The 13,883-nt window shown below is 39.3% G+C and overlaps 1 protein-coding gene across 2 annotated transcripts in view; it reads right to left on the reverse strand.

Annotated features, from left to right (window-relative positions):
• nos1apa (nitric oxide synthase 1 (neuronal) adaptor protein a) overlaps positions 1-13,883 on the reverse strand; it is a 546,141-nt gene that overhangs the window by 325,505 nt on the left and 206,753 nt on the right. For both annotated transcript variants that reach the window (XM_060920033.1, XM_060920034.1), the window contains exon 3: positions 8,346-8,438. In XM_060920033.1, the coding sequence (XP_060776016.1) occupies positions 8,346-8,438 (93 nt within the window). The remainder of the gene's footprint in view (positions 1-8,345; positions 8,439-13,883) is intronic.

Genomic DNA, 13,883 nt, shown 5'->3' on the forward strand with positions numbered 1-13,883 from the left:
TAGTCCAGGGAATTGAACAGGCAACCTTTTGGTCCCAAAACTGCTTCTCTAACCATTAGGCCATGGCATCCCCAGTAGTAGCTTAGTAATAATATATGTACCTTGCCATGCTATTGCATCAGATGTACTTTCACATTAGCGACTGCACAAAGTTTTATCTCTAACTTTCCAAAGATTGGATCACCTTCAGACGCCACAGATCTTGATCAGGTAACTGAATGCTTAGATTCAACGTTCTGCTATATTTTAGATAATGTCGCTCTACAGTACTTAAAAGAAAAAAATAATTAGAGAAAAAAAACTAGCACACTGAGATAATGATCTCACAGGCATCTTAAAACAGACCACTTAAAAATTAGAATGCAAATGGTGTCAAAGTTGGTAGTATTCCAATTAGCATGGCAAGAAAGCCTTCCCTAACTACAGAAAAGCTCTTAGTGCTGCTAAATCGACATGTCTCTCCACCCTAATACAGAATAACAAAAAATAATCTTCGATTATTATTTAATACTGTCGCAAAATTAACCAGGAATAAGACCACCACAGAAGCAAGCACACCAATCAATATGTAGTAGAGATGGTTATGATTTTTTCAATGGCAGAACTGAAAATGTCAGGCAAAAAATTCAGACTATACATTTAAAACCAGACAATCTAATAACAAACCCTGTACATAAAAACATGTCGGATCAGCGTTTGTTGTAATCCCCTTCAAGGGACGAAAACAATTTCAATAAATTCAATACGCTCATCAAAATCTTCAACTTGTAGACTAGATCCCTCACCTAATGTTTCTTCAAACAGATAATACCGGAAGCAATTGAACCTCTTCTACAAATAATCAGTTCTTCCCTTAGCACTGCCTGTGTACCTAAATCCTTTAAACGAGCCATTATCAAACCCCTGGTTAAAAACCCTGACCTCAACTCCTGTCAGATATCCAACAATAGGGCAATATCAAACCTTCTTATTTTCAAGATCCTAGGAAAGGCTGTAGCACAGCAGTTATGCTCATATCTACAAAGGAACAACATTCATTAAATGTATTAGTCAGGATTTAGACATCATCATAACCGAGACAGTGCTGGTTAAAGTAGTAAATGACCTACTACTTGCCTCTGGATCAAGGTTGTGTCTCTTTGCTTGGGCTTCCTAACCCTCTTGGCAGCTTTTGACACCACTGATCATATCAGTCTCTTGATAGACTAGAAAATGTTGTTGGAATGAAGGGAATGGCCGTCTCCTGGCTCAGGTTTTATTTGACTGAATGTTATCAGTTTGTTGATGTAAATGGTGACATCGCTACACATATTAAGGTAAAGTCTGGTAGCCTGGGCCCGCCCATCCTAAGCGTGACGCAACACGAGGGCCTGTTCCGAGCTTAGTCTGGCCAGGCAGGCTATCTACAGCATTTCCAAGCTCCCGAAAAATCGGGAACCAATCAACTTTGAGCATCTCCAATGGCCCTGGGTAGAGGCGTGTTCAAGGCAGTGACGTAGTAGAACTGCGACCGGAAGCCATAGATTGTTTACAGAATCTATGCCGGAAGCGCTTCATTCACATCACGAACATGGAGCAGCGGCAAGCCTTTAACACAGCGGTAGATGCTGTATTGAAAGCATTCAACGGGAAGTTCTCATTGAAAACGGAGCAAAGAGCAGCCCTGGAGGTATTTATTGAAAGGAAGGACGTTTTCGCCTTGCTCCCGACCGGCTTCGGTAAGAGTTTAATCTACCAGTTAGCCCCGTCGCGTCGCATACGTCAGAGGAAAGAGTGATGTGATTGGTTTAAGCTTCGTCACAGCCTTTTCTGGCTTCGACCAGTAGCAAACTGAGGCATTTCAGGGAGGCGGGTCAACCACGGGCTCTGGGAAACGGTTTGGCTTAATAGCTTGGCCAGACCAAATGCTCGGAGAGCTTTGAAGTCGCGTTAGCCAGGCTAAAAGTCTGGTGTTCCACAAGGTTCTGTTCTAGGCCCACTGCTTTTTTTTTTCTTTATATATGCTATCTCTGGGTTATATTATTCATAAGCATGGTATTAGCTTCCACAACACACAACTGTATGTTTCCGCAAAGCCAGATGAGAGACGCCAGCTTAATAAAATTGAAGAATGTCTGAAGGACATGAGACACTGGATGCTTATCAACTTCTTTCTACTTAATTCTGACAAAACAAAAGTACTTGCTGTTGGAACATATGCAGCTAGCTAAAACCTATCACATGCAGCTTTCTGATTTCACAATAACTCTAGATGGATTTCAGTTTCATTATGCGCAACCGTGAAAGACCATGGTGTGATTATTAACTCCGGTCTTTAATTTGAAGCTCATGTAGATAATATTACTAGAAAGATAGACAGACAACCTTTATTGTCATTCAGTATGCAACAAGTGTACACAGAACGGAGATTTCATTGCATTTTGGCTCAGCACAGAATTAAACATAAAAGTATATTAAAATGTACAGCGGCAAAAATATTATAAAGTGCAATAGTACAAAGTGACCTGTGGAATTAGGAATTGTTCAAGTAGAAATGGAAGTTGGAGTTCAGTTTGATTTAGAATTTGGATTTGGAGTTCAGCAGTCTAATGACCTGGGGGAAAAAGCTATAACAGAACCTGGTGGACCTGCACCGAATGCTGCGGAACCTCCTTCCAGAGGCCAGGAGGGAGAACGGTACATAGTGAGGGTGTGAGGGGTCACTGATGATGTTTACTAGGCAAGCCTTCTTTTTTTTCTTAAACCTTTATTTGTCACATGCACACTTCAAGCACAGCAAAATTCATCCTCTGCATTTAACCCATCTGAAGCAGTGAACACAAGCACACACACCCAGAGCAGTGGGCAGCCACACCAGAGTGCCCGGGGAGCAGTCAGGGGTCAGGTACCTTGCTCAAGGGCACCTCAGCCCAAGTCAACCTAACTGCATGTCTTTGGATTGTGGGGGAAACCGGAGCACCCGGAGGAAACCCACGCAGACACAGGGAGAACATGCAAACTCCACACAGAAAGGCCCTCGCCGGCCGCTGGGTTCGAACCCGTAACCTTTTTGCTGTGAGGCGACAGTGCTAACCACTACACCACCGTGCTGCCCTGTGCTTTTATCTCAGAAATAATATTGTGAATATAAGAAATATAATGTCAGTACACGGTGCAGAAAAAAGTAGTTCATGCTTTTGTTCCTTCTAGGTTGGATTACTGTCATGCCTTACTGTCATGCCTTACTGTCTGAATATTCCAGTAGAGGTGCATAAACAAGCTCCAGTTAGTCCAGAATGCAGCAGCAAGAATCCTTACTAGAATTAGAAGATATGACCACATCACCCTTATCTTATCCACATTGCATTGGATCCCAATCAAATTTCATACCGATTATAAAATACTACTATTGACCTATAAATGGTCTTGCGCCAGAGTACCTGAGCAAACTTCTGGTCTTTCTTCCGTTTTCTGTTTCCGGTTGAGAGTATGTCGTGCGCATTCTGGCTGCCGCTTCTCACCGGAGCTTTTTTATTTTATTTCCTTTATTTATTTATTTTTGTGTGTGTTTGTGTAGTTTGACATTTGAGTGTTTTTGTCCGCCGGTTGTGGTGTAGCTCCGGACCCAGTTTTGGGCGTCGGTTCCCTCCAGGCCTTGGTTCGCCATGGGTGATGCCTGTGCTCCTTGCTATGGTCTGCAGTGAGCTCGTTGCTCATTTTAACATCGTGGCTGTCCAGTGCTCTGTGCTTTAATGCTTGGCGTGATGTTCCGAGCGATGTTGCTCGGTGGCGTCACGGCGGCTGTGCAGGCGGTTTGGGACATACCAGCGCTCGGCGTGACGGTGCTTCTGTGCTCGCTTTGTGGATCCATGGCGTGGTGTTCTGAGTTATTTTGCCCGGCGGTGTCGCGGCGGCTGTGCTGGCAGTGTGGGACTTGTTTTCGTGCACCTTTTGGTGGGACTGTAGCTGCTACACCATTGGAATGACATCCTGACCTCTATTTGGTGGACTTTTTTCCCCCTATAATTGTAAAGCGACCTTGGGTTTTGAGAAAGGCGCTATATAAGGGACATTCCACCAAATGGGTGCCATTAACTTGTTGTACCACTCCCAAATTAAACTTAATTTGTTATATCTTTTCAAAACTGATTATAATAACGCACATATTTAACTATTCAAAATGTGTATTGGTCAACCTCAGGCTACGTTACACGGTTTGGAGATCAAAGATGGCTGCATTTTTTTCAGTCCTGTTACCAAAACTCTGAAAGTAACAGGACTGAGTTTTTAGCCTAGGATTAGCTAATACATGGAATTAAGCCACATGGCGTCATCGCTAATAGCATGACCACACTTAGCACATTCAGCAAAATCATCTAAGAAATAATTTAAGTAACAGGACAGTATGTTGACATTGACCTTATCAGTCAAAGTTAAAAAAATATCAAATATACAGAAAAGTAAATGAGAGAACTAACTTTTGGTCTTCCCATGGCCTTCAGAAGACACAACTGATGTAACTTCCTGTTGAGCATGTGATTTATGGAATGTTCCAAATTTGTCAGATGGGATAATATGTTTGGGTAACAGGACTGAGTGAAAACCCAGGGACACGACTAAAATGTGTATTTTAACTAAGATATTGTGGATTTCTTATGAAAAAAATATATTTAAACCATGGATAGGATATGGAGTCACACAACAGTGCAAAAGAAATACTGTTTCTGAAGGATTTTAATCATAATATTTCATAGTTAAGTATAAAGTTGTGACCATGTCAATTGTTAAAAGCTCGACGCAAATAAAAACCAAATTGAATTGATGGCACTTGACACTATTCTGAAAAGCTGAACTTCTCAACTTGCTTTGCTCTGCCAAAGAATCTGGGAAGCTGCAGATGTAAATTGGGGCAAAAAGAACTGTGTGCGCGATCCTGCCAGGAATCTCACCGCATTGTGGGACAGAACTCTGCTTGAAATGACGTTGACGCATTCAAACACACATTGCCCACAATCGAATGTGCAATACAATGACAACTCCTGAAAGGGCATATTTTGACAACCTTACAAACACTGTAATGAGATTTCGTTCATGGATCCTTGAAGAAGCAAAATGAGTTCTCTCTTGAACATCAGTTGTTTAAAAGAGGATGCTACAGATGATGATCTCTCTCGCTCTCTCTCACACACTCCTGACCAGTCTGTGCTGCAATTTTGACTTTTTTAATTACCAGGAAGTAAAAACCTTGAATTTTCTTACAGTATTCAAGAAAGTAGATGATTTGAAGAACACCCTGCATTTATAAATACTCATTCATTCTCATCTCATTATCTCTAGCCGCTTTATCCTTCTACAGGGTCGCAGGCAAGCTGGAGCCTATCCCAGCTGACTACGAGCGAAAGGCGAGGTACACCCTGGACAAGTCGCCAGGTCATCACAGGGCTGACACATAGACACAGACAACCATTCACACTCACATTCACACCTACGGTCAATTTAGAGTCACCAGTTAACCTAACCTGCATGTCTTTGGACTGTGGGGGAAACCGGAGCACCCGGAGGAAACCCACGCGGACACGGGGAGAACATGCAAACTCCGCACAGAAAGGCCCTCGCCAGCCCCGGGGCTCGAACCCAGGACCTTCTTGCTGTGAGCTGACAGCGCTAACCACTACACCACCGTGCCGCCATTTATAAATACTAAACCTTTAAAAATAGTTTAATGATGATTTTGAAGTAACACTGGAAAAAAAATCATCTGTATAAAAAGTACATTTTACAATTGTAAGCGTCCAAAAAAGCAACACCAAACCGATTGTTTCCAGAATTTTTCATTTCCAGTCTTGTTCTATATTAAATTATTCTACTCACATTCACTGGACATGAGCAATCACGTGCTCTGATTGGCTACTCTACGACTAGGATATCAGCTCATATACCGTAAGTAGAGAAAAACAAAATGGCGGAGCGTTTTGCTGAACCAGCCGAGGACGAAATCAAAACTCTACTCGAAAACAAAACCCCAAAATAAAATTAAAAAAAGCAACAAAATATGGAATAAACATATTTGATGGTAAGAACGTTTTTTTAATTTTTCAAGGATTATTATTATTATCGCATTTTTCACAAACTGCTCCTGTCATTTCGCCGGCCTGTTCACATTCCAAGTGCAAATGATTTTGTCGGACGTTTTGTATAAAGTTTTTATTGATCGAATTTTCAAAAAATAAAAATGCTCTGTTTCTCAAAATCCAGTGAATGTGGATAGAATAAAACAGTTATTCCACTCAATCTCGTCGTACACGGCTGATAGCCGACTATCAGCTCATAGCCCAAGAGCATTAGCTCAAAATTGAGTCCAACCCGGAACAAATTAGTAACAAGCTGAATTTTTCAGAATACGTTCAGAATACCCTTAGGAATAACATACTAAAAGTCCCCGGGAATCCACCTTGTGCTCTCTGAGAAATTCAAGATGGTGTCCAAAATGGCCGCCGATTGGAGATTTTTCAATATCTCAGGGATAAAACAAAATATAAATGCGATTAAAATGTTAAATTATATGTTCTCTCATACAAGCAATGCAAATTCACCATTGTCACACTGTTAAAATTAAAATTAACCAAGATTACAAGGTCATTAATGTGGAAATTACATGGAATTTGATGGTTGACATGATTGACAGATTAGCTTAGTAGGCTACCTACATACATGAACATAATGTAAGACAACAATTAGACATCAATTTCCTTAATATTTAGTGCATCTTTAAGCTTTGATAAAATATTAAAGGGAAATTAAATTTGAGAAATCTATCTTCTAAAACTACAATGGCAAGCTGTTTCAGTACACTTCTTCAAGCTCGTGTACATCATTGAGCTCACGGTACCATGGGAGGGGGCGGTAGAGGAAGCCTATGAGCGGAAGAAGCTGAGATATGCCGATCTTGCAGCAGATGCCAAGCAACAAGGCTGGAATGTGAAGGTACGCCCGGTGGAAGTAGGCTGCAGGGGATTCATAGCCACCTCAACATCTAGGCTACTCAGGGAGATGGGGGTGCAAGGGAAGGCCCATAGGCAGGCAATCAAGGATCTCTCCAAGGCTGCTGAGAAGGGCAGCCAGTGGCTGTGGACCAGGAGGAAGGACCTGACATGGGGCTCCAAGTGTGTGATGGCTGATGGGAGTGAACCTGGGACGCTGGGATTCACTGCTAAACCCTCTGGAGGTGTCGTGGGCCTATCAGCGAAACACCCAAGAAGGAGGGCGCCCACTTGAGAACCCAAAGGATGCCATCACTCATTTGATGGCCACAGTGTCTCGTCGGTGCCTTAAGTATCTATTGGGATAACAACACCTAGTCCTACATAACAGATATGGTTCCGGCGACTTTCATGACAAAAAGGTCTGCCTCAATAAAAGCTCTTGCTTATAAACAATGAGTGGCTGTGGAGTCTCATGTGGCTGCAGGAATATGGGGGTACACTGCTCTGCCCTGTGTACAAAGTGCAGTGGTCAAACATGCACGAATGCAGCACCAATGCCATCTTTGTTAGATCATGAGGGAGAAACTGAAGAACCGGTTTCTGCCGAATCTGATGAGGATGATGACTGCATTGATTGACTGATTTATGGATTGATTTATGATAGATGTATTGGTATATGAATCTACCAATTAAATATGATTGTCTGGTTGACTGATGTGTTCGATTTATTGATTGTTGAAGTTGAAAGTTATAGAACAATGACCAGTTGTCTTCTTGTAAATAGGTTCATTATTTGAGGAACACTCAGTCGCCATGATTTATTGTGTTGGATTAGCTTCTTGTTATAATGAACAATATATGTAAATACATTTTTATAATGGATTGAAGGTAATGTTTTGGAGTTCATGATGTTTTTTGGTTTTAGTGAAACTCCCAGTGCCAAAAATATGACAATCTAACCAGACATGGCAAGCGAACACATTATACACTGTTATAATAATGTGTACATTGTTATTATATAATGTTAATACACAATGTAATTAATACACACATGTTGGAATTTACTCTCCTACGCTACAAAACATATATTCTGACCTTTTAATTGCATTAATATTTTGTTTTGGGCCTGAGATATGGGCAGATCTCCATTTGGCGGCCATTTTGGACGCCATCTTGAATTTCTCAGAGAGCACAAGGGGGATTTCTGGGGACTAGTATGTTAGTATGTTCTTCCTAAAGGTATTCTGAACATATTCTGAAATTTTCAGCTTGTTACTAATTTGTTCCGGGTATAACCCTATTACTCCTGGGCTATCACGTACGACTCGATTTTGTGGAATCGACACTGTATGTCGAAAAACGCTGGAATATGAACAGCCTCACCTTTTTCTTTTTACGCAGCATAACTTTCACTCCATCCACGGAGACCATAATGTTGACTTTCTTCTTCTTGACGTTCTTCACTTTGAATTCATACTGCATGCAGGACAGAAAAGAGGAGAAACAAGGAATGAGCGACAAAACATTTTGGAAAAAAAAAAGAAGCAATTACTTTCCATCTGGCTCACACAACATGAATAAACACACATTCATCTCCAGGATTAGACTTTCGTGAAAGAGAAATTGCTTTATCTCTGCGTCACTTATTCTTCTTATTTGATGTTAATGAAATGAGATCTATTAACAATATTTGGGGCGAATTAGAATATTTGGGTAATTAAAACGGAAAGGCAAAGGAGAGTGCATCGAGCTTTCATGAAAAACTGTCTCATTTAAAACCAGAACATCCTCCATGTGAAGTATATCAGAGATTGTACGATATAAATCCCTCTCGGTGAGGTGTAACACCGGCGTCTGTTGCAACTGTACAACACAGTGGTGTGTAGCAATAGAGTAGACATACAAAGAAATATTTCTACTTTGTATTTACAGTACTGTGCAAAAGTCTTAGGCACCCTATTTTATTTTTTTTTCATACAGACTTTGTTATAGATTTCTATTTTATGATTCCTACATTATCGACTCAGTACAAAAACATTTTAGAGTCGTTTTCCAGCACAAAATTAAATGTTACGGGGAAAAAAAATTGTTTGTATCTGGGCAGCATGTTACAAAAGAGTGCTCTGAGAGCACAATATCCCCTGCTGGCAACTACGGAGATGCCAACCACTACGAAATTTTCGTATTTTATACGATTTTCTGCCACTTTTGCACCACTACGACCAGTTAATTCGAAACTACGAATTTCACAGTGATCGGGAAAAAAAAAATCAGTTCGTTCCGCATTTTTGTTTGGTACGTTGAACTCCGCCATGATCGAAGAAAATTCAGTCCGTTCCGCATTTTCGGAAGGATGAAATCCGCGGGAATCATTCAAAGCTTTCGTGATACGTCGTCGCTGATTGGTTGATATTCGCTTCCGGGTTTGAACTCGACCAATCAAAATCCGTGATAGTACCACCGTTCGTTCGCAGTGGTTGTTGGTCTTATCGTTTCTGCCGTCCGACAATGGAGAAGCCGAGCAAGAATAACCAGAAATTTAATGATAAATATACAGCAACATGGCCGTGTATTGTTCCTTCGCGAAAGGGGATGTATTTCAAATTTGGTAAATACATTCCTGTGTTATACATCATGAGATAAATTAAATACATGTTCCTGCTTGTACTCATCAGACTGTGTGTGAAATTCCGTCACAAAATGTTGAAATGTTCCTGGAGTCTTGAATTTATCTATTCATGTACATAAAGATTCATTTTCTTATAAATGTCTTCGTCTATGTACATCAAAATGAAGGTTACCCTTTAACCTCAGGTCTAATTTTTTGAGCATTTGTCACCAACAAATGTGCAATTTGGAACTTGAAATGTATATGGTTAGTTATAAAGTAAAAAAGGACAGATCTGAATTTTATTTTATTGAAATTGTTATAACCATTGCTACAAACCATACAAGCAGGTTTAATGACAATATGTAATATGCTTTAGATTAACAAAATCATGACATATAATAATATTAACAGTAGTTGTAAGTCCTCAGAAATGGTTCCAGTGCCAAAGCTAGATAAGGTTTGGGTTCAAACTTTCAGTTGACATATTCTTAAAACTACTTTGAATGAAATAACACGTTTTCATGACTGTGATCTAGAATCAACTTAATAAAAAAATTCAAAGTCTGCAGTTGGAACCAAGAAAAAAAATGTGATTTGGCATGAAATGACCTATGTCAGAAATGTATCTGTGAATAAAACACATTTCATAAGGATTGACTTGTCTAAGCTTCATTTTTTTTTTATTTTGCAAAGTAACAAATGTACTCTTTCACTGTGCATTCTATACTCATGAAAACATTACAATATATTGTATTGTGTGCATATATGAGTGATTCCACGCTTATGGGTACTGAAATGGGGACATGAACTTATTTTTAAAAATTCACCTAAAACCATTTCTTTTTTTACCATCAGGTCACAAAACATGTAATCTTTAATGAATTATATGTTAAAAGATAACTTTAATTTTCTGAGATGTAATAAAAACATATTTATATGCCAAAGTCAAGCCTATGAGTTCCAAAATGATGTCTGTTACATTACTTCTGTTACGATTGTCCATCTCGCGTCTGTTACAAATTAATTACAATCTAGCTATATACCATGTTAATCTTATTGAAAGAATGTGTATGTTTATTCTACTACACACGTTTATTAATTATATTTGCTAAAACATCACCTTCCTATGTTTCAAAAAGTAATTCTACATTGTTAAAATTGAGAATATATATGTCCACAACACTTCTGTTACGTTCTGACTTTGGCATATAAATATGTTTTTATTACATCTCAGAAAATTAAAGTTATCTTTTAACATCTCATTCATTAAAGATTGGTTCATGTCCCCATTTCAGTACCCATAAGCGTGGAATCACTCCTATATATATATATATATATATATATATATATATATATATATATATGCATACAGTTTGCAACCGAAAACTACAGATTCTTCGGCCCCAGACTACAGATCTGTTTATTGAAAGGTTGGCATCTCTGCAACTATATCTAGGCTATAAGTGCTTAATACACCCTCATGAAATTGTCAAAGTACAAGTTTGGTAATCAAGGCCCGTAACTCTGGTAAAATGCTACTGAATTGAACGAAATTACAATATGCGTATTACTGACATATAACAAAGAATCCTGTCAAGTTTTGCGAAATTCTTCAAAAAATTGTGAGAGGAGTTGATTTCAGAAGGTGAGTACCCTTCCCGGGACGGACGGATGGACAGACAGACATACAGATGGACGAACATCGCCACGACATAATCCCTCTTCGGGCCTTTCGGCCAGCAGGGTTTAAAAAAAAAAAAAAACTTTTTGCCAAATTACATGAAATTCCTCCAAAAATTGTGAGGGAAGTTGATTTCAGAAAGCAAGCACACCTTGATAAAATTGCCAAAGTACAAGTTTGTTAATAATCAAGGGCATAACTCTGGTCAAATTTGCCCAAATTAAATGAAATTTCAATCTGCGTATAACTGGCATATAACAAAGCCTTTTGCCAAGTTTGGTGAAATTCCTCCACAAATTGTAAGAGGAGTTGAATTCAGAAGAACGTACACCTTCATGAAATTCTCAAAGTACAAGTTATTTAATCAAGGGTCAAAACTCTGGTCAAATTTTCACAAACGAAATTAAACTGCAATATACGTATTACCGTCATATAACGAGGCCTTTTGCCAAGCTTCGAGAAATTCGTCCCAAAATTGTGAGAGGAGTTGATGTCAGAAGGCGAGCACACCTTCATGAAATTGTCAAAGTACAAGGTTGCTAATCAAGGGCCGTAACTCTGGCAAAATGCGACCGAATTGAACAAAATAACAATATGCGTCCAATGCGTTTTGCCAAGTTTGGTGAAATTCCTCCAAAAATTGTGAGAGGAGTTGATTTCAGAAGGAAAACACACTCATGAAATTGTCAAAGGATAATTTTGTTAATCAAGGGCTGGTAAAATGTGACCCAATTTAACGAAATTACAATATGCGTAGTACGGACATATAACAATGCCTCTTGTCAAGTTTTGTGAAATTCCTCCAAAAATTGTGAGAGGAGTTGATTTCAAAAAGGTGAGCACCCTTCCCAGGACAGACGGACGGACGGAAATCGGCACGACATAATCCCCCTTCGGGCCTTTTGGCCAGCGGGGGATAATAAGAGAGGACTTTTCAGATTAAAAAAGAAAACGTAATGAAGGCCGCTGGGTTTTGGTGCAAAATGAAGAAGCGAGTGTGACAAAGTGTCCAGAAGAACCGTAGCTGGTTCTGTCAGATGCTCAGTAAAACCTGCAGCTCATTTCCGCATAAAACTGCACTCACTGTACCTCAGACTATGATTTTTTTAAACCAAAGGGTCGTCTCACACCAAATATTCACTTTGTTTCATTTATTATGACTTACTGCTTATAGTATTTTTTTTTAATGCTGAAACATTTCATTTCATTATTTTAAGCCATTTTTGGTCTACAGCATTTCTTTATCACTCTACCGTACGTGTGTGTTCACCATGTCAAATCCCACTTCCTAGTTCGAAGCGGTTACTTCAGTAGTGTCAGCAACATCATCAGCAGACATAAACAATTCATTTTTCAGGAATATAACTTTTGCCTTACAATATGGAAGCTCATCAGATGGTGATGAAAAGGAAGAATGGACAGAAATTTCACCATGAACGAGAATATCCAAATCAACGCGAGCTAGCTAGCAAACTAGCCGACAGGGTGTAAAGCAAAAATGGCATCTTTACGAAGTATTTTCCCGATCAGAAAAAAAAAAAAACAGAATATTTAAAGAATATTGGCTGGCGTTGAGTAGTACATCAGATATATTCCATTTAGCGAGCATGATACTGAACGAGTCGAAGACGAGTTCAATGTCATGCTAGCTGAATGGAATATATCTGATATACCAAGAAAAAAAAAATCCAGCCAATATTGTTATTATACATGCACACACTCTTTTCCAGTTTTTCGGTGTCCGTTGGTATGTTTTTCTCTTGTAAGTACGCGTGAAGAATATCTAATGAAGTTTTGGTAGCCTTTTGGGTGTTCAACGCGTCTTTCTCTTTCCTGGCGAACAAAGAAAAGCTTCTCCGCATGTGCAACGGAAAATTCTCACTGAATATTCACGTCAGCTCTGACGTGTGACGTCATGTCTTGACAACCGTGCAATATCGTAAACCATATTCAACGCTTATTCTCCACTGGGTAGAGTGACATAATGCACAGAGGATAAGCGATATGCTAACAATATTGCATGCTATCAAACCAAATGAATGAAACCCGCTGGACGGGAATAGAACACGTTTTTATTCCATCGAAAAAGTGTCCTGTATGTATAATAATTGTTCATAGTGTCTGAAATCAGTTATTTTGTAGTACAACCCTGATTCCAAAAAAGTTGGGACAAAGTACAAATTGTAAATAAAAACAGAATGCAATAATTTACAAATCTCAAAAACTGATATTGTATTCACAATAGAACATAGACAACATATCAAATGTCGAAAGTGAGACATTTTGAAATTTCATGCCAAATATTGGCTCATTTGAAATTTCATGATAGCAACACATCTCAAAAAGGTTGGGACAGGGGCAATAAGAGGCTGGAAAAGTTAAAGGTACAAAAAAAGGAACAGCTGGAGGACCAAATTGCAACTCATTAGGTCAATTGGCAATAGGTCATTAACATGACTGGGTATAAAAAGAGCATCTTGGAGTGGCAGCGGCTCTCAGAAGTAAAGATGGGAAGAGGATCACCAATCCCCCTAATTCTGCGCCGACAAATAGTGGAGCAATATCAGAAAGGAGTTCGACAGTGTAAAATTGCAAAGAGTTTGAACATATCATCATCTACAGTGCATAA

The sequence above is a fragment of the Neoarius graeffei genome, chromosome 4, assembly GCF_027579695.1.
Source record: "Neoarius graeffei isolate fNeoGra1 chromosome 4, fNeoGra1.pri, whole genome shotgun sequence".
NCBI classification, from domain to species: Eukaryota; Metazoa; Chordata; class Actinopteri; order Siluriformes; family Ariidae; genus Neoarius; species Neoarius graeffei.